At 34.0% G+C, this 23,699-nt stretch overlaps 1 protein-coding gene across 4 annotated transcripts in view; it reads right to left on the reverse strand.

The window, feature by feature from the left end:
• Positions 1-10,562: 10,562 nt before the first annotated feature.
• Positions 10,563-23,699, reverse strand: part of LOC115209168 (arf-GAP domain and FG repeat-containing protein 1) — a 113,775-nt gene continuing 100,638 nt past the window's right edge. For 3 of the 4 annotated variants that reach the window (XM_029777399.2, XM_029777398.2, XM_036501088.1), the window contains 3 exons: positions 21,484-21,969; positions 15,319-15,707; positions 10,563-12,715 (listed from right to left, as the gene is read on the reverse strand). In XM_029777399.2, coding sequence (XP_029633259.1) covers positions 12,656-12,715; positions 15,319-15,707; positions 21,484-21,969 — 935 coding nt within the window. In that variant the 3' untranslated portion in view covers positions 10,563-12,655. The remainder of the gene's footprint in view (positions 12,716-15,318; positions 15,708-21,483; positions 21,970-23,699) is intronic. The other variant, XM_029777400.2, reaches the window with a different exon arrangement.

The following is a 23,699-nucleotide window of genomic DNA, read 5'->3' on the forward strand; positions in this document are numbered from 1 at the left end:
ACAAATGTGTCCCGGAGAGAAAGGCCACTGTACACAAGAACAAAATCCCCAGGGAGAGGAAAATTCTTATGAGACGGTGTACAAAAGTTTCAAATCACCTAAACAAACAAATTGAAAACAGTGAAGAGTCCCGCCTGAAAATACAACTGCTGGAGATTGAAAAAAATCTGCAACTCTCCCATGAAAAAGAAAGAGCAGACAAAGAAACCTGAGCTATAGACGATATAAAATCTAACCCCAGAGTTTTCTACAAGTTTGCCAAAGAAACAGCTTTGGTGCATTGCAGGATACGGCCACTCCTCGAAAAAAATGGTACACTCACAGGAAATCCAATGAGGATAAGTGAAATACTAAATGAGCAATTCAAAAGTATTTTCACTCCACTCCTAGGGCACTTTCAAGTCAGCAATCCAACTGACTTCTTTACTACAGCAGATATAAAAACAGAGGCAATAATGATTGATTACATCAATATAAAGGAAGACAATGTAATAAGGGCTATAGATGAAATGAACCCAAACTCAGCTACTGGCCCTGAAGGATTCCCAGCAATCCTTCTAAAAGTATGTAAGCAAGTCCTAGCAAGACCACTGCAGTCCCTCTTTCAGAGCTTCCTTGCAACTGGCAAACTTCCAAGAAAACTGAAGGAGGTAGCAGAGTGGAGGCCAAGAACTACAAACCTATCTCTCTGACCTCACACATCAGCAAGGTCATGGAATGAATAGTCAGAAGAAAACTAATCACCTTCCGTGAAGAAAATGACTTGCTGCCTGACACCCAACATGGTTTCCGACCAGGAAGAAGCTGCCTAACTCAGCTCTCACAACACTATGACTGGGTGCTGAAACAGCTGCTCAACCACTCAAATGTGGAAGTGATATATCTCGACTTTGCAAAGGCCTTTGATAAAGTCAATCATGGAATGATATGTCACAAACTGCGTGATCTCAGCGTAGTTGGAAAACTGTGAGAATGACTTCATGACTTTCTGAAGGATAGAAGTCAGGTGGTAGTAGCTAATGGGGCCACCTCCAATGACATGCAAATAGTGAGCGGTGTTCCATAAGGCACTGTTTTGGGACCACTACTGTTCATAATGGCCCTCTCAAACATGCCCTCAGCCACACAGAGAGCCACAATCACAAGTTATGCAGATGATACAAAAGTCTCACAGGTAATACAGAACCCTGAAGACACTATGCACCTGCAATGTGAGCTGGATGAAATAAACAAGTGGGCTGAAAAGAATAGCATGCAGTTTAATGCGGAAAAGTTTCAAGCCTTGAGCTATCAGCATGCAAAACTAAATGCAATACTCAATAAATATACTAGACTTGGAGGGATTGCAATTCCAGAGGCAGTCAGTGCGAGACCTGGGCATTTACATGAGTAATGATGCAACCTTTCATGTGCATGTTGCTAAATTGGCAATGAAATGCAGGTGGTTGACCGGATGTATTCTTAGAACAAGAGACCAGGAAACCATGATGGTCCTCTGGAGGACACTTGTCCTAAGCCACTTTGACCAGTGCTCTCAGCTATGGTCACCAAGCAGTGTCAAATTAATCTCAGAACTTGAGGCAATCCAACAAAGCTACACAAAGAAGATAGCCTCTATGCAGCATATAAGCTTTTGGGAAAGACTCAAGAGATTACGACTCTATTCCTTAGAGTGTAGGCAAGAAAGATATGCCATAATATAAATCTGGAAGGACTTGTCCCAAACTTTGGCATCGAGAGTTACACAAATACTAGAACTGGGTGCCACTGCATAGTGCCAAGGACTCCAAATTTACCATCAAGATGTATGAAAAGATACTGCAATAGTCTGGGCTTCAGAGGTCCACAGCTCTTCAATATCCTCCCGAAGGACCTGAGAGACCTGCATGGGATGGATTTAGGGGTCTTCAAAACAAAAACTGGACCTCTTCCTGTCAGGTGTCCCAGATGAACCAACTTCGTGGCAGGAGATGCAGATGAGGGCAGCTACATCAAACTCTCTCATGCACCAAATGTCAATTCCTAAAAAGCATATGTAAAGTAGAATTATGTGGTGATGCCCCAGCATGGCCACAACTCATGAGCTGAAACTAGATCAATATATATATATATATATATATATATAGATAGATACACATATATACAGATAGATACACATATATACATATATATATATATACAGATAGATACACATATATACATATATCTCTCTATATATAAACGGCAGTTTGTCTGTGTGTGTTTCTGTGTGTCTGTTTTCTCGTACCCTCACCCTGACCACGGCTTTCAACCGATTCTGATGAAACTTGACACACACATAGCCCAATGTCATAATTCAAAACTAACGCAGCGAAAATTTTGAAAAGTTCCCCCAGTTCTGAAAAAAATCGATAAATTCGACATGGGGTCGAGAATGAGAAACCCAAACCACAGACCGTCTAGGGGACGCAACTCCACCTGTTTTAACTCTCAAAAAAAATTTACCATCATTTTTTTTCCATTTTTTTGCTATTTTTTGGCTATAACTCTCTAAAAATGCTTTATAGTTATTTCCCTTACAAATCTGAGCAACGCCGGGCGATACTGCTAGTATATATATATACAGATAGATACACATATATACATATATATATATATACAGATAGATACACATATATACATATATACAGATAGATACACATATATACATATATATATATATACAGATAGATACACATATATACATATATATATATACAGATAGATACACATATATACATATATATATATATATACACACATATACATATATATATATACAGATAGATACACATATATACATATATATATATATATACACACATATGCATACACATATATATATACATATATATATAAATACACACATGCATACACATATATATATACATATATATATATAAATACACATATAGATATATACACTCACACACACACATATATATATATATATATACATATATGTATATACACATACACACACTATTTCTCATATATATATATATAATATATATATATATATATATATATATACACACACACATATATATACAAATATATATATATATATATACATACATACATATATATATATATATCGTTAATCAAATATATTCAATGAGAATACAATATACTGAACTTTTTAACATGTGCTCTTTGTAGGGAAATGTGTAAAACTTTAAAGTATTTAGACATTTAATAACAGTGATTGTAAGTGCAGGAAAATTACATAAAAAAAATAATCACAGAAGATATAAGTCCAGAATAATGTATTAGTAGATAGTTGTATAAATATATAAAGCGTGACTATTTAAAAGGTTTAAAAGTTTATAGTATTTTACAATCGGTTGATGAATGTATTACCCTTAGAAATGGAATCTAAATTTGATTATCATTTTTAGGTAATACATCCACTCATCAGAGATAAAGAGGTTGAATTTCCATGTAGTCAATTGATTGCTATTTAAAAATATATAAAAAAGATGTTTAAAACATCATTTAAAAGTTACTGTTGTAAATATTCTTGTATACAATCTTGTGCTAAATATTTTGAAGGTAAAATATACATCCATGGTAATATCCTCTGCAGTAATCCATAATGGCTGTAATATAAATCCCATAATTCAGTTCTCTTCAATATGTGATCCATAAATGCAGAAAATAAAAGGAATTAAATTTTTGCCTTTTGTAGTTGTATATATAAAACTGGAAGAGGTCATTGTTATATTTTATGCAAATGTAAAAATCAGTTAGTTGTACATTGTACAGGTTCAAATTTCAAGAAGACCTTTCTACCATTCATTCAATGGAGAATTTATGTTACGTGAATATATGCATACTCAAAATAATTCAAATTTAGTTTTCTTTTTTTACTTGTAAGCATATTATTATTATATGTCTATATGAAAAATTAGAAAATTAATAAAAATAAGATATTAATGTGAATCTTATAGTATTTAAAAGTTTTATAAAACCTATGTGTACATGTGGATAATGCTTCCAATTGGCAATTAATTATTTTGTTAATATAATATGTATAGCAATTCCTTTGTACAAAGTTGGCAGAGAGAAGATTTATGTATATATAGTGTAATTGAGTCAATGATTGACCAGGATATAAATTATCCTGGTCAATCATTGACTCAACTACATGGTAAAATCCTCTGCAGTAATCCATAATGGCTGTGTATAATATAAATCCCATAATTCAGTTTTCTTCAATGTGATCTATAAATGCAGAAAATAAAAGGAATTAAATTTTTGCCTTGTATAGTCGTATATATAAAGTTGTTTGAGTTCATGTATATATGTAGCCAATGAAGTAATGTTACTAGTTGTATTTGGTTTAAATGAATATGTGCTAAAAATCTATGCTTAAAGTTAACAGAGCTCCCTATATATACCATACTGTGTGAGTTATCGGTTTTTGTAACAGTGCATTTATATATCATGTTGAACTTTCTACATCTGCCTTCTAAAGGACATGATTTTTTATTTTTACATGTGCAATATTTAGTTGTATGTTTTGTGGTATAATCTTTAATATTGTAATTATTATTCGTTATGGTGCGTGGTGTTATATTTGAATTTGTTGTGGAGTCATTTATAATAGAATTAGGTATATTTACTGTTTTTAAGTTATTGTTCTTAGATTGTGGTATTGGATTATCCAAAGCATATTGTATATTTTGAGATGTATGATTATTGGAATTTTGCTGAGATTTTGTTACTGTTATAGTATTGCTGTGTTCTCATAATGATATCTATTGAACAAATGTTATGTTGAGTATTATTTGGTGTTCTAGGACTGCTGTCTATTTCATTACTAGTATTATTGTTGTTGTTATTTCCTAAACTATTTGTATATTTATTAAATTTTTATCTATTTGAGCTGGCGACAACTAATCCTATATTCAGCAATGTAGAAAATGGTATTTTAATTATTGATCTATTAAATATATAGTGACACATGTGATTATTAGGAAAGCTATTTTGACCATGTTTAGAAATTTGTTTGCTAATCCTTTAACACTTATTGAAAATGAGGGTGTGTACCAAATAATTTCCTTATTTCTGCTCCTACTACGTAATTTCTTAGAGTTATATACTGATTGTGGAATTTGCATAGTATTTCTTATGTGTTTTTTATTACTATATTTAGTTCTATGTCTACCATAACATTTTCTAGGTTTTTTGTCATGTTTTACAGAAGTTTCATCTTTTTGTATTGGTTGAATATTGTTATAGGTAGGGTTATTTGTATTTCTTAGTTTAGTATTATGTGTAATTTGGTTTAGTTCCATTTGTGCTATATAAATCTTAAGTTTAGTATCTTTTATATATTTAATATTTGGATTAAATCCACTTGCAGCAAAAACTTGATTATAATAGTTTGCATGATTTTTTAGATATTTCTTCATTATAGGATAGATCTGAGATTCTAATAGATATACTATTTCTAATGCTATCAATTAATAATATATGATGGTGAGAATGAATGTTTATACATTTGAGATATTCATTAGGTTTATGGAAAGGAGAATAAGTAGAGGTATTGATGTCCAGAATTACATCTAAGAAATTTGCTTTACAATAGCTTTCTTCAAAGGTAATAGAAACCGAAATTATAATAAAATTTTTGGAGTGCTTCCCTCATTTTTCCTATTTTTCTTTTGGATCTGCCATTATATACCAGGAGAGCATCATCTCTACATAATCTTCCTTTGAGAGAAGGGAAGTATTATCTCATCTTATGTAACAGATATAAGCCTATTAAGTCTGTAATTTGTGTGGAATTAGAAGATCCCATGGTAATATCAAATAAATTATTATTTGCAGCATGGCACCATAATTTGTTATTAAATTTGTTAAGTGTTTTCTAGCTAGTAGTATTATATCAATTTTGAGTGGTGTAATATCCAAGAGACTTCTGGCTAAAATTATAGCTTTATTTAATATAATCGCTATTAATGTCAAATTGTAAGAATGACGGGTTGATCTTATTTGGTAGTAAATGGAACCAAGTTATTACGCCACCTATGCTAAATCAAAGGTCACAATTGAGTTTTTTCTTCACTATAGGTATAATTCAATCAAGTATATTTTTACTGATTCTGTCAAGATCTGATTTAGTTGGACAAATTACTCTTATAGATGGATTAATATCAAAATAAGATTTGTGGTCCTTTAAGTTGAAGTGTGGTGTATTCATGGACCACATATTGAAGAGAACTGAATTATGGGATTTATATTACACACACCCATTATGGATTACCATAGATGATTTTACCATGGATGTATGTTTTTCCTTCAAAACTTTTAGCACAAGATTGTACACATGCATATTTACGACAGTAACTTTTAAACAATATTCTTAAACAACATCTTTTTCATATATTTTTAAATAGCATTCAATTGACTACATGGAAACTCACCCTCTTTATCTCTGACAGTTGGATGTATTACCTAATAATGATAATCAAATTTAGATTCCATTTCTAAGGGTAATACATTCACGAAACAATTGTAAGATATTTTAAACATTTAAATAATCACACTTTATATATTTATACATCTAACTATTAATACAATATATTTTGGACATATCTTCTGTGATGATTTTTTGGTATAATTTTCCTGCACTTATTTTATATAATATATATATATGTGTCTGTGTTTGTCTCCCCAACATCGCTTGACAACCGAAGCTGGTGTGATTACGTCCCCGTAACTTAGCGGTTCGGCAAAAGGGACCGATAGAATAAGTACTAGGCTTACAAAGAATAAGTCCTGGGAGTTGATTTGCTTGACTAAAGGTGGTGCTCCAGCATGGCCACAGTCAAATGACTGAAACAAGTAAAAGAGTAAAGAGTATATATATATATATATATATACATATATAAATAAATACAAACATACATATATATACACACACACACAGATATATATATATATATACATGTGACCTCGTGTGTACCGTTGGCAATTTTTTTTTCCTCTGTCTTCCCTTCTATGTTTCCGACGAAGAGCTCCGCTCGAAACGTTAAACCCTCCTTCTTTCCTGAGCGTCCAATAATACTATATTTGTTCCACGTCCTTGCGTTGTTGTTGTTTTTTTGTGTTTTCTTGTTTGGATTAACTTTATACATACATATAAATATATACACATATAGATATGTATACATCTATATATCTATAATATAAATTGGACATGGGTGATGGTTGTATTCTTTCTTGTCTTGAGGTTCACAGCCAAACGGCTGTGTGGATTCGCGTGAAAAATAGCACATATGTGGAGACTGGTGCATAGATTGGAATGCACTTTGTTTTATTTCTGAGAAAATTGATTAAAACTTTTCTAACGGAATTCCCCTCTTTGTTTAGCCATTAAAACAATCAGTTGCTTACACAGCCAGCATATACCATTTCGCTAGCAACAAGGGGTGTACAGGATGACAGTCAGCCAAAACTTTCGCTATGCTGTCTCTCTTTCACCTCTTTGTGGGGTTAATAATCTTAATCTTTAGTTACAGTTTCTCATTCAATCTACATTATAGGCAGAATTGTCGATTAAGACAGTAGGGTATTTTGAAGGAGATTTCACTGCTATTTCTACCAGGTCGAGCTACCATATAGAGGTCTGATGAACATCGAAATAAATATCAATGGAAATAGTAGTCGTGATACCTGTGCCGGTGGCACATAAAAAGCACCATCCGAACGTGGCCGTTGCCAGCGCTGCCTCGACTGGCTTCCATGCTGGTGGCACGTCAAAAGCACCAACCGATCGTGGCCAATGCAGGTGGCACATAAAAAGCACCCACTACACTCGCGGAGTGGTTGGCATTAGGAAGGGCATCCAGCCGTAGAAACTCTGCCAGATCAGACTGGAGCCTGGTGCAGCCCCTGGCTTCCCAGACCCCGGTTGAACCGTCCAACCCGTGCTAGCGTGGAAAACGGACGTTAAACAATGATAATGATGATGATGATATTTGCATTTCAAAAATTTAACAATCTTTTCCAAAAATCAACTATCGTAAACACCTACACACACGCACGTCCATTTCATATATCTTCTTTCAATTTCTGTTCTCTGCAAATAATTTTTACAGATAAAACTGCTTACAAAAATAGGGATTACTGCATAATTTCCTTCCATGTTCATAATTAAATCAATGTTTTAATGATTACACAGAGGTCCAGAAACAGACTATGTACAAATTCGATCTTCACAACTCCTGAAGCTATTTTCTGATAGAGGGGGGGTTAAAAATTTTTTATACAGCTGGAGGCTCCAATCTAAACGGGGGACCCGAAATAAGGTTAAGATATGCTGTTATAGATTATGCTTAACCGAAAATGATCACAGCCACATCATCCAAACAGACTGGGTGAAACCGGGCTTAGCTGCTAGTATACATACATATATATACATACATATATATATATACATATATATATATATATATATATATCACCGTGACAGACCAGGCTATCAGATGTTGCTACACATCGCTGGTCACAATGCGCTTCGCATTGCTTTAGCCTTCAAATGATGCCACCCCGCTGGCTAAGTGAGCAGGCTACATATATATATATATATATCATCATCATCATCATTTAACGTCCGCTTTCCATGCTAGCATGGGTTGGACGGTTCAACTGGGGTCTGGGGAGCCCGAAAGCTGCACCAGTCCAGTCAGATCTGGCAGTGTTTCTACAGCTGGATGCCCTTCCTAACGCCAACGACTCCGAGAGTGTAGTGGGTGTTTTTATGTGCCACTGACACAGGTGCCAGATGAGGTTGGCAAACGGCCACGATCGGATGGTGTTTGTTACGTGCCCACAGCACGGAGGCCAGTCGATGCGGTACTGGCTACGGCCACGTTCAGATGGTTTTCTTGTGTGCCACGTGCCACCGGCACTGGTACCACAAAGATACAAATTCCATTGATGTTCATCTATTTTGATTTGTTTTGATTTTCACTTACCTCAACAGGTCTTCACAAGTGTCACAAGAAGGAAGGTAAGCACAGGTGGACTGACTACGTCCCAGGTAAGGGCCACGGGTTATGGCCTGACTAGTCTTGCCGGGTCTTCGGATGGTGTTTTTATGTGCCACCGACATAGGTGCCAGATGAGGCTGGCGAACGGCCACGATCGGATGGTGTTTGTTACGTGCCCACAGCACGGAGGCCATTTGATGCGGTACTGGCTACGGCCACGTTCGGATGGTTTTCTTGTGTGCCACCGGCACTGGTACCACAAAGATACCACAAAGATACAAAATATATATATATATATATACAGACATATATGTATACATATATAAACATAAATGTATATAAACACAGATATACACATGTGTAAACACATATATCTATATATACATATATACATAACATATAGGCATATACACAATATATATGCATAATACACAGGCATATATACACATATGCATATATATACACGATATATATGCACATATATATGCGTAATATACACATATGCACATAATATACACAATATATATATACATAATATACACATATGCACATAATATACATATATATGCACATAATATACATATATATGCACACACACACACACACATATATATACACATAATATACATATGCACATATATATACATAATATACATATGCACATATATATACATAATATACATTTATACACATATGCACATAATATACATATATACACACATGCACATAATTTACATATATACACACACACACATAATATACATATATACACACACACACATAATATACATATATACACACACACACATAATATACATATATACACACACACACATAATATACATATATACACACACACACACATATATATATATATATATATACACACACACAATATACATACACACACACACACATATATACACACACAGTATACATACACACACACATAATATATATACACACACACACACACACATATATATATAATATATATACACATATATCTACATAATATATATATATATACACACACAAATATATAATATATACATACTATATATATATACTGTAAAGAAAAGAATTTTGCCCTTTTTAAAGAAAGAAGTCATCAACAAAAAGTATTACATGAAATTGAGTGTGGGGCAGGCAGAGTAACAAATTTAGAAATTCCTCCTTGGAAATAAATATATACCAAGAAGAAATGGCACATAGAAGAGAAGAATGCATTAAAAGGGGTAACAAAATAGGGAAATGAAAAATCAGAGCACATGACCAGAGAAGGAACAGAGTGAGAGTTCATGAAAAAACACACACACACACACACACACACATACATATATATATATATATATATATATATATATATATATATATTTATATATATATATTATATATGTGTGTGTGTGTGTGTGTGTGTGTGTGTGTGGTGTGTGTGTGTGTGTGTGTGTGCGTGCGCACATACAAACACACATTCATACCTGCAATTCACATGTAAACAGATCGGGAGAGATAGATGAAAATATACAAGGTTAATTAATATTGTTACATTTTTCTTTGTTTTTTATTCAAATCATCATCAAAGTTAATGGAAGGCCAATACCTCAATATTTTTGGTATGTGTACAAATATTTATTTATTTACATGCATTCATAAAAATATAACATGTATGAGGGTTACTATATCTTCCATATCATGCTTTCAATTTGAAAGGGGTGGGGAAAACAAATCATAAAACAATTGATATCATTATTATTACCATATTATTATTATTATTATTGATTTTTAGTCAATCAAATACTGACTTTCTCCTCTTTTGCCCTCAATACCCCAAACCCAAATACACACATTATATATATATATATATATATATATATATATGTATGTATACATACACACATATCTATATACATACACATATACACACACACACATACATACATAAACACACATTATGTATGTGTGTGTGTGTGTGTATATGTATGTAAGTATATAATTGCAAAACCCACTAAATTTAATAAAGTACCCTAACAAATGTTAAGGTAGACATAGATAATTTGAGTGGAAGAGGACCAGTTTATGATGACCAGACTTGAAGAGGAGTGCAACAAACTGGTAGAGACAGTTGCAGCAATCAAACTCTTCAAAACACCAGTTAGTTAGCTTTCAGAGGCAATCACTGACAACCTGTATAGAATTTTTCACTCCTAATAGTGTACATCAAACAAAATAAGTGTTCTAAAATTTCATCACTTCACTTTATTATTACTACTACTATTATTATCATAATATTATCTCTTTAAATTCTTTTCTTTTGTTTGTCTCTTTATATTTGTCTGTTTTTATACCATTTATGTCACAAATTTGATAAATTAAAGATTAAAATAAGTATAAATCTAAAGTAGCATGAAATTTCTGGGGAAGGGGTTTTTTTTTTTCTAACAGAGTGAAGACAGAACTAGAGGCTTTATGTAACAGACATATTTTTGATATGGTCTACAGATTGTTTTAGCATTTCTTTGGACAGAGAGAAAAATCACCAGATTTTAAAATCAAATTTCAAAGGTAATTTAAACAAAAAAAAAAAAGCACACACACACAGTGGAAAGAGATGATATTGATAATAGTCATGACAATAATGATCATGATAATAATCATAAAACCTTAATTATGCATACTTTAAACAAGTACATTGCCCAGGAATAATAATAATATTAATAATAATAATAATAATGATTTCCTTGGGAGAAGGACTTAGGAGTGAAGGACAAGAGTTAAGGGCATGAAATAGACTGACACCTATACATATGTATATACATGTGCAGCATGTTTATTTTTAAACTTTTTTTGTCAGGCCAATATGGTGATCAGTGAGAGGAGGAGGAGGAGAGAGAGAAAGGAAAAATATTCTTAGGCAATAATAACTTCACAACTTTCTTCATTTTCCAATCTGTTCTTATGAAGCTATTTTTCTGTACACTGAAGTGATTGGAAACGGAAGGGGACAGATTAATGAGAGAAGGGCGAAGGGCAGAGCTATAGCTAGACAGAAATGATGTCTATATTGTCGGTGTCAAATGGATACATAGGGAACTCAATAACAAAGAAACAATAACAGCTATAATGCAGCAATCACCAAAAAGAAAAAAAAATTTAATCCACAGAGCATCCATTCGTTGGCATTTTTTTGTTTTTGTTTTGTTATTTTTAGCAGCAACAAGCTTATCTCAAATTTCTTTCCTAGTACATTTTCTGAGGAAAACGTTTTTTTTTGTTGTTTTATTTTTTTGCTTTGTTTTGTTGATAATCCAGAGGTTAAAAACAATTTGGGAAACGGGGGGGCTGAAAAAAAACTGTAGTTTTATTCAACAGTTGAATAAAGCAGCTCCTGTTGCTGCTTATGTTGCTGTATCCACACTAATCACCCTGTAATTATGTCAAACATGTGCTGGGCACAGCACATGTTTGACTAAAGTTACAATACTTAGTTGAGCATGTAAGTGTGTATAAATGTATATGCAAGAAGTATTATGCATGCATCATCAGTATTTGTATAAATCAATGCATGTCAGTGGACAAAGAGCTAAGTCTGAAGTTGTCAGTATGCCAGGAGAATTAATATAGGCTGAGTATCACAAGAAAGGGTTTGTGGAACTGCTTCGAGGTGGAACTTGCTGTTGTGTGGCAGCAGACTAAAAAAAGAAGAATAATTTTTCTTAAAAGATACAACATAAAACAATAGTCATTATTTTTATATAACTTATAAATAAAGAAATGATTAAATGCCAACATTCTACATTGTTATTGAAGAAAATCAATACAGAGAGACTAATTATTGATAAATATTAATTTATAAGTTTATAACTTTTCAGACTATTTATAGACTTTATCTTAGAAAGTACATTTACATGTTTCAGCTTAAACTCCAAGTTTCATTATCTTACACTGGATTCAAGTTAGGAACTTTTATTTCTAAGTTAAAGAATGAAAGCTTTGTTGAGTCTAGGGAGAGTCATTATGCCAATACTACTATTAACACATGCACTGGTTCAATTTCATTCCTTTATTAATAGTCAATTGGTTAAATATCCAACTAATTGATTGTTTAATCTGGTTAAACATGACCATACATGACAGGTGCATGTGCATGCACACAAACTCATATGCAGACACATTCAAGCATGCATACACAAGGAAGTAGAAGTACACACAGATACACAAACACACAAGCATGCACAGACACATGAATACGCAGAAGAATACATACAAGCATACAAACGTGCACACTGTTGCACACACACACACATGCAACAAGGTTTCAAGCAGACAAACAGGGCCTCTGTAACGGACTAAGAAGAAAGTCATTGAAAAAGTTGCAAATAGCAACAAAAGTGCTTTTACAAAAAATGAAAAGAAAAAAGAAGAGAAAAATGACAAACAAAAACAAAATAAATGACTAAATTAAACAAACAAATGATTAGTTAGTTGGATATTTAACCAATTGTCTAATAATAAAGGAGTGGAATTGAACCAGTGCGTGTGTTAATATTGGCATAATGACTCTCCCTAGACAACAAAATTTGTTTCAACATACGAATTCACATAAAGAATCTTGCAAACCAGATACAAAAACAAAATGAAAGCTTTTAGTCACTAGGTCATTGATGGCTGTATAATTAGTGATATGATTTTAGTTTATTTCAATTTACATTTATATTGAGCTGAAGTCAACACTAGGCTAACTGATTGAGTTATCATACATATAACTATAAGGTTATAATAGTTCAGAAAATTTAGAATCTTAACAACTTCTCTCATTATATTATATTTGGAATGGTCATTTTTTTTTTGTTGCTAAATAAAGAAATGCGCTATACATTTGTTCTTCATTTGTTTATTAATGTTCTTATTTTATGTCCATTGTCTGGAAATCTTTCGTCACAGGTGGCCATTCCAAAATATAACAATATCTGTTTCAACACACAGTTTCATTTCAGGAATCTTGCAAAAATTCATAAATGTAACTGCTAGGTGGTTGGTGTTAGGAAGGGCATCCAGCTGTAAAAATCCTGCCAAAAGTCACAGAAGTCTGATGCAGGCTTCTACTTGGCTGGCTCCTGTCAAACTGTCCCACCCATGCCAGCATGGAAGGCAACATTAAAACAATGATGATGATATAATTTATCTCAGAATTACAAATATTTAATAAACAATCTACAGATGACCATTGTCCTTGGAACTTCTATTCCACTTTCTTATTATCCTCCCTTCCCCTTTCTGTGCCTTCTGCCATACTCCATCTTAACATATATCTGCCATCCCATCCTACCCACTATAGCCGCCTTTATGTACCTCTACATCTCTCTTCCCACTACTCCTATGTTTTACATATCATCCCTCTACCTTCTGATCTAACTTCCACCTTGTCCCACTTCTGTCTCACTTTACTCCCTCTCCATGCTGGTATTTCCCCCAATAACTGCACCCCCACCTTTGTTCATCACTGCATTCACCTCTATCCCTATCTCTAACCATTTGTTACTTTCTTTTCCCACACCTGTGTAAATACACCCCTCCTGCCTTCTTCTATTGTATCTGTTATTCATAGCTTCCCTTATGTTCATCTTCTTGTACTTTGGGAGTATGCTCTGGCATCCATCACTACCACCTTTATAATCTTACCAGCTACTCCCACCATTATTTAATGTAGGGGTAACAATGTATCTCCTTTATAGCCTGTGCTTGTTCCCCTACCATACTTTAGCCTGGCATAAAGTCACCTCCCTTTCTCAAATACTACCCCACACACACACACACTTCGTTCATAGGAGCATTTTCCATTCTTTTTTGTCTTGCAAGTTACTTAGCAACCCCACTAATACCAGTGGCATGGAAAAAAAGCACTCAGTACACACTGTAAAGTAGTTGGCATTAGAAAGTGGGGCATCTAGCCATAAAAACCATGTCTAAACTGACATTAGAGCTTGATGCAGCCCTGTAACTCACAAGATACTGTCAAATCATTCAAGCCATGCTAGCATGGAAAATGTACATTAAATAATGATAAATATTTCTCTTAAAATAATATTGCACATCCATGGCATTGTTGCTGTGCTCTGCTCTTTCTGGAAATAATAATCTACATGATTTACTTTGAAACTTGGATATCTCCCACACACTGCTTTTTTAAAATACAGTATACAATATGTTCAAGAATAAGAATGTAAACTTTACATATTGAACTATACATATTGAACCAATAAAGAAAATTTACATATAACAAAAGAAAACTTACCATGAAAGGATTAGCTGAAGGAACAGAATTTGGAGCCCAACCACTTCCAAAAGCCTGGGCTGCAGGATGTGTAGCAAATCCACTGAACTTGTCCATTTGCCCTGGAGGAGCAAATGCTTGCATTGACTGCTGAGGCACTCCAAATGTTTGCACCGACTGCTGAGGTATACCAAAGCCAGCTGATGTTGCAGGAGACATAGCATTAAAGCTACCATTCTGCATACCAAATTGGTTAAAACCAGCATTGGTAGTGGGCTGCACTTGATTGCTAAAGAGAGAAGTTGTTCCATTACCTCCATTTCCCCCCGCTGGAGTGCCTATGGCAAAAGGATTTCCTCCACCACCCACTGGTGCTTGAGAGAATACACTGGTTCCAAAAGGATTAGGTACTGTAAGAAAAGTAGTTTTCGTATATATTACTCTACATAAAAACATTAAATTGTCCAATATCACATATATAAAAATCTGTCTAGTTAATTCCTAATTTGATTCATGAGATTATATCTTATTGCAAACCTTGAGCTAATGTGGAAAACCTTACTATACTGGACACTAACCTGTCCTGCTAATGCAAAATAGCACAAGTAAAAAAGAAAAACATTTATTTCGTATCTAATTTGAATAGACTGAATGACAGGTACACTATAGTATAATCAGGATGGTTCAAATTCAGTTATTAAGCCTGCTTTTGTGTTTTCCTACTCAAATTGATTCTTATAATGTCTAATATATTTTTCCATAATGTTTAATAATAAAAAATTATAATTTCTTAGTGATTATCAACAAAAATTATTTACAGATTTAAATATCTAATTTGAACAAAACAAAACATTTCAAAACATTAAGTTTTCTTTTTTGTAAACCTCATTTTTTTCATATTTTCCAATGAATGTTTGTAATAATTATCTTAAGTCTACAATTGGCATCAATGCTTTCAAGTAGATGGTGTTATCTATATGATGTATATGAGAATTCTTAAGTTGCCACCAGATTTTAGAAAATTGAAATCGATCAACATCAATGGAAATTGTAGTTGTGATACCAGTGCCACATAAGAAAACCATCCGTACATGGCTGTTGCCAGCGCCGCCCCGACTGGCCTCCGTGCCGGTGGCACGTAAAAAGCAGCATCTGATCGTGGCCGTTGCACCCATTACACTCACGGAGTGGTTGGCGTTAGGAAGGGCATCCAGCTGTAGAAACACTGCCAGATCAGACTGGGCCTGGTGCAGCCTTCTGGCTTCCCAGACCCCAGTTGAACCGTCCAACCCATGCTAGCATGGAAAGCGGACGTTAAACAATGATGATGATGATGAATAACAGAAAAGCTCATGGTGAGTGCATTGAAACTTTGGCTTTACATTGGCAACTTGTATTTAAAATTTTCTAATCATCAGTAAAAGACAAGCTGCTACCCGTATAAACACACATAAATAGACACACCAGCTGCAACTACAGTTATGTCAGGTAGCTAGGCTGACAATGTTGTCACTAATACAAATAATCTCATTATATGTAATTTCCTACAAAAGCAAAACAAAAGGAATAAAACCCTGCATCTGCATTTTCAAGCAACTACTTTATTATTTTACATATTAATGTTGCCCCCAAAGATGAATTTCTGTTGATCTTGGTCTTAAATAACAGCTGGTTCTATTCATTAAATGTGGATGTACTTTGTGTGTGTGATGGCGATGTAAAGAAATAAGAATGAGGTAACTAAGTGGAACAGTTACCTTCTTAGTGTATGTTGTGTACAACAATATAATGCCAGTCTAGCAGGGGAGGCATCAAATTATGATAAACTATATCAACAGATTTAACATTAACATTTCAAGAAAGCACAGTAACATATGAAGAAAATATTCGGTACAAAAGAGATCCCATAAGAATATGAACTGTTGTAAGAACTTCATTTATACTGTAAGTCAATTGTGCATTAGAAGCCGGGTCTATAGAGTGACAAAACTAATTTCAAGTTAGAGTTTGGTTGTCAATGAGCTTAGTTTGCAATCAATTTGAATTTATTTGGTTTTTCTTACATTGTTAATACTCTTGAGGAAGGCACACATATCACACAATTCTGTTTACTTTACTCTCTTGTAAAAATTGTGCTTGAGTGTCTAAAAGATCTCTATTAAGTGAAAATGTTCTTTCAACAAAATGCATAAGGTAATGTACTTTGAAAGTTACAAAGAACAAAAACCATGAAGGACTGTATTTTTTTCTTCTATGTGAATATACAGGTAAAGTGGTAGACCATTCAACACATGGCTGAAGGCTTGTTAGGTTATTGTGTATCTTGCATATAGGCATGTTGGTATTTGCTTCAAGCTGTTTAGTTAATGATATATGCAACTTCTACTTCACATTTAAATTGTTATTGACAAGAAGTGTATTTGCCTTTAAAAAATACATGTTGAAACAAATATTCAAATTAGCATTTAAAAAAGAGAAATAAAACCCTATCCATCTTCAGCAAAAATTTTAAAAAGCAGATAAGATCTTATTTTTAAGTATCATCATCATGATCATCATGCTTTCCAAGCTGGCATGGATTAGATGGTTTGACTGGAACTGGTAAGCTGGAGAGCTACACCAGGTTCCAGCCTGATTTTGGATTGGTTCTACAGCTGGATGCCCTTCCTAATGCCAACCACTCAGCATGTAACAGGTGCCTTTTACATGTCACTGGATGGGTATTGTTATGTGTCACCAGCCACAACTACAATTTCACTTGGCTTGATGACTATTCTCAAGTACAGCAAATCACCAAAGAGTATATGGTTAATTATCCTGTTTGAAGTTTTAGAAACATTTTCTGTAAGTCAGAAGAGTTAGAAATAACAAAGTAACCTTCTCTAAAGTTGGAAACTTTTATGACTAAACTGATCATTATGTTTTAACCTCCACTTCAATGCACTTTATTGTTCATTAATTCAGTAATTGAAATACATAAACCACGTTTTTCATATTTGAATTAATGTTTTATAATTTATTTTCATGCTTAATTTGAAATGATACCCAGAATGAATACTGGTAAATTATATAAAGTACCACCTAAAAAAAAATTTAAATAACAAAAAAAACCACTTCCTCCCCACTCAAACTAAAATAAACTAATGAAAACAAAGAACTATTATTTCTCTTATCAGAACTTTGAAAGTAGTTCGTGATATAAAGTAACAGTAAAAATATTTCTTGTTAACCAGTCTGCATACTACTAAAAGCTGTCATTGTAACTATTTAAACAAAAATTAGTCTTATAAAAATTTGTTAAATTAATATTGACAAATGTTTGCAGGGTGATTTCAGTGTAATGTTTATATTTATAATGTTTGGGTGTTAGACCTAATTTCTTGCTTGCTTCAACACTATCAACACCTATTTTCAACAAAGACTGCTCTATTAACAGCATCTGGACCATGTCATGGGTCTGAGGATAAATCAATATTTTAATGTTGTTTCCTACTCTTTACTTGTTTCAGTCATTTGACTGCGGCCATGCTGGAGCACCGCCTTTAATTGAGCAACTCGACCAGGGACTTATTCTTTTGTAAGCCCAGTACTTATTCTATCAGTCTCTTTTGCCGAACCGCTAAGTAACGGGGACATAAACACACTAGCATCGGTTGTCAAGCAATGCTAGGGGCACAAACACAGATGCACAAACACACACACGCATATATATATACATATATACGACGGGCTTCTTTCAGTTTCCGTCTACCAAATCCACTCACAAGGCTTTGGTCGGCCCGAGACTATAGTAGAAGACACTTGCCCAAGGTGTCACGCAGTGGGATTGAACCCGGAACCATGTGGTTGGTAAACAAGCTACTTACCACACAGCCACTCCTGCACCTACAGTAAAAGTTCTTTTAGAAGTTCTGACACAGCCATAAAGAAATTAGCTGGTTCTAACATGAGGAATATGATAACTTCTTCGGTTTCATTTGAGGTTTCCACAAACAGTTGTTGTTGTTTAGCCCCAATTCACCCCTGATTGAGCAGAACTATGATCAAAGGCATTTTTGTCATAACCATCCCACCCTTTTAGGGATATGTAAGAATACATTGAAAGATGTGTACCTTTCTTTCATGAGCTGAGTATAGTCTGAAGGAGATTTTGCTTCTATTTGCAGCAAATCAAACAATCACATAACTTCCTCAATGGTGCTTCAATAAACGTATGTCTGACTACATACACTAATTTATACAAGATAAACAAATATTACATACATGGACCAAAGTCTCATTCAGTATACATTGATTGAACCTCTCAGTAGAAAAGAAATGAAATAACTGTAAATAAAGGAGCTTATCAGTTATGGCCTGGCCAGTTCAGGAGCATCCTCTTTGAAATTCTTAAGGAAGAACTTAATCATTTGTCAGCATGTTGAAATTAGTTCTGTCTTTTTTTAAGAAAAGAGTGGTGAGGAGGTGGAATTTCTCTTTCAGACAAAAGTTCTATTACTTTGACATATTTCTTTAAGCCTATGACTTATCTAAAACTGCCCATGAGATGCTGGTAGGTTTGCCTTCATTTCTTAATTTCAGAAATGTTTTTTTGGGTGCTATAGTGTTTAAAGAAGCCAACGGTATCTCATTTTATATATACACTCAATCCAAACAGTCACCAAATGCATCAAGCTTGAGCCAATAAGCATCAACAAAGTGTATTTTTCTCCAATAAAGACACCTTTAACATGGCCACAAAATACTACAGGGAAGTATTACCATGAGGTTGATAATAATAATAATAAGAAGAAATCAATTGTTTACTATCATTACTTAGTAGCTGCCCTAAAAACACTAAAAAGAGAAATTTTATAAGGTACAGCCCACCATACAACATTGGTGTAAAAAAATCAGTGTTGCAAAATATTGTCTGAACAGCCATAAATTCCACTAGCTGTTCAACAAAAACTACTTTAAACTAAGCTACATCTTCATAAAAAAAGAATCAGAAAAACATTTCAAAGAAATGTAGAGCAAGGCAACCAATAGGCATCTGCTAATCCCAAAAGAACAAGTGCCTACAGAAAAGCATTAAATACAATGGTGATGTTACCACCAGCAACACACGAGCAAAGTGCACATGGCTTACCACAGCTCAATCTGTGACCACCACCTGGAAAACACATTCAAAGCACATTTGAAAATTGAGATATAAAGGAAATACAATTAGCATCTCAAGGACAGGGTCACATAAGTTATAAACATTTAGGAACAAATCAAATTTCTGCAACTTTTATCTTACAGAGTATCCCCACATCTGTCATCTTGCAAAGAGTGTGGACTAATTAGTCCACACTCTTTGACCAAATTCTCCCTCAGGAATTTCGAACTGCACACTCTTGACAGATATAAGATAACAGCCAATGATTTATACCATTTACAGTCATTCAAATCCTTTCCTATTGATATGTACAATTGATTGAAGAGTTGATCAAATGAAACCATCCATGGTCTGACTATGTGATCTCTATTCATAAAGATAAACATATATCAAACTCAACTCACTTCAAGCTTAAGGTTGTATTGAATACATTTTATATACAACAAAATAAATGCCTCTGTGTATGTGTGTGTGTGTACATAAGTGCAAGGGTGATGTATGAGTTAAAATTATGATACAGATGCTTGTTTTATGTTTGCACTCGTAAGTATCCATCAATGGGTAACTAACTTCAGAATGAGCAAGAAATGGAGATTATGAAATTCATATGTTCCTCCATTCTAAGGATGTTAGGTTTCAATGCCAGATTGCTGATTCACTTCAGAAAAAACTTAGTTTGTGTTCTACAAGGGTTGCCACACATGTTGTTACTTCAACAACATCTTACATTCTATATTATAAATGAGCAGCACGAACAAGAAAAACAAAGAGGAACAAAAATACAGATTTTACCCTTTATCATTCATATTACTGTCAAGTGTAATGCATATTTATTCACATGGTTTTGAATTAATCATGAAGTATCTCATAGCTTTGCAATTTCAGTGTAATTGTTTATTTTGAAAGTGACAATCTAGGGTAGGTGTGAGAGGCTAAATTTGGTCAGTTTGAACATAAAATAGGCAGGATATTTGGGTTGGATATGGCTGGTTGAAATGCTAAAGAGTTAAAAAAAAAAGCATTAAGAAAATTTAAATAATCACCTGCATTTCCAAAAGCTGTTTGAGATGCAGTGACACCAACAGGAGCACCCCAGTTCATGTTGTTTGATGCATTTGCAGCACCTGCTTGTGTATTCCAATCCATCTGAGCACCACTCGTGGTAGGGACATTTCCAAAAGCAAACCCACCAGTGCTATTAGCAGTCATTGCTGAATTAACACCAGCAGTAGTGGAAGGAGGAGTACTCAGCCCTCCACCCCAATTGATTGCGTGGGCTGTATTATTTGGGTTGGTTGGTACATTCCATGATGTCTGTGCAGTTGTGCTCACAGCATTGCCAGCACCACTACTGCCATTGTCAGAAAAAACACTACATAGATCTGCTAGTGCAGCATACTTATCAGTAGACTGGTTGCTGGTTGGGTGAGGATTGGATAAAGTACTGACAGTTGAAGATGGAGGAAAGTTGGCAAATCCTCCGTTTGAAACTGTGGAAGGACCACCCAATCCTAATGGTTGCAGTGGAGCTAAAGAAGAAAAATTAAAAGAAAAAATATAAGATATATGTACTTATGTATATATACAGACATACATGCATGCATATATGTGTGTGTGTGTGTTTTACACATAGTTCTACATAAAAAAAACATTCAAAACTTTACTGAAGGATCATTCAATACATTTAAATGTAAAATTTACTGTTTACAAAGAAAATGTTGACAGTGATTTTGAAGTTTCACTAATGGTGGCTTTGGTAGACTCTAAAATATTTTCTGTTTTTCAAGATTTTTAATGTTTTAGTTTAATTTTTTGGTGGTGTTCAAAGTTTGTGAAATAAGTGCGGTTTAATAGTGTGTTTTCATGGTGTATAAATAGCAATTTATAGATTGACTGTGTTTTTTTTCTTTTAGAGTAAGAAAAATATTTTAATTGGTATGTTCAACTGGAGGGTGGTAGCAGAGGGAGGAGTAGAATGAGTAGAGGAAGAAAAATAAGGCAAATAATTAGAACTGATCCTGCTTTCAATGTTCTCTTTGCTTCTCTCTCTCTCTCTCTCTATCACCTTCTAGTCCTTTGTCTTATGCTTCTACTTATTTATACATTACAAAATTACACTATCAAATTACACTTATTAGCCACCAGGCACCACCCACAATTGAACCAAAACATAAAAATATTGAGAAAAAAACAAAAACAAAGAAAAAATCTCTAGTTTCAACAAGTCATGATCTGTGACACTTTGATGTTACTGTCATGCTTTTCTTTATATATATCACTTAATGTCCGTTTTCCATGTTGATATGCGTTGGACTATATATATATAGATATAATGACACAGAGACACACTAACAAAATATTCATGAACAGAATAATTAAAAAGACAGGAGCATAAGAGAGTATAATTTTCCTGTATATTATCCACATTCAATAATAGTCCACACTACCTTTTCTTTCAGAATCCTGAAGTATACTGTAATCCATCCATCCACACTTCTCACCTACATCTCAGTTCTCTCTGATACACTGCCTTGCTCACCAGAACATCCAATGTCTCTGATCCTCATGCTGTAGAACATTGGTCAATTTCTTCCTTTCTGCTTTTCCCTTTGCTAAGTAAACCTACTGCCTACTCCTTGCTACCCCTACTCTTTCAGTTTTTCCAAACTAGTCTCTTTGCTTTTATGGCTTTGTCTACCTCACAATAGCACCACTATGTCACTCTCATTCTGGCAACAACTTTGCACATGCCACAGACTTGGTTGTCCTGAAGGAACTTCTACATGTACATATATTCATACAAATAACACTTAATATTATAACCACCATTTTGTTTGAACTGGTACATCTAACCCCTTTTTCACTCTTAATTTTATAGCCACTGTATCAATAATTGATATCTTGTAATAACCAACTCATATCCTACTATCTAACTTCTCTCCCTCCCTATCTTTATACTTATCACAATCACCCACTCCTCTGCTGCTCTCTAATTCATAGAACTTATATTTATGCACATTATTTCCCCAAGCAGATGCCCAGCCCTTCTGATGAAAATATCAACACTTTTTTGTATAGAACTATTAAAATCCATGATCAGTGATACTTTTCCATTGCTTTCACGTATACCTACAATATCAACTCCATATTGGACTTCTTTGCATAATATCAACTAACTATCAATTATTTGAAACAACTGTAAAAATAACACTCGATTACATCATAATTTGTACATGTAACTTCTTGTGTAAGTACATTT

The sequence above is a fragment of the Octopus sinensis genome, linkage group LG3 (assembly GCF_006345805.1).
Source record: "Octopus sinensis linkage group LG3, ASM634580v1, whole genome shotgun sequence".
Lineage (NCBI taxonomy): Eukaryota > Metazoa > Mollusca > Cephalopoda > Octopoda > Octopodidae > Octopus > Octopus sinensis.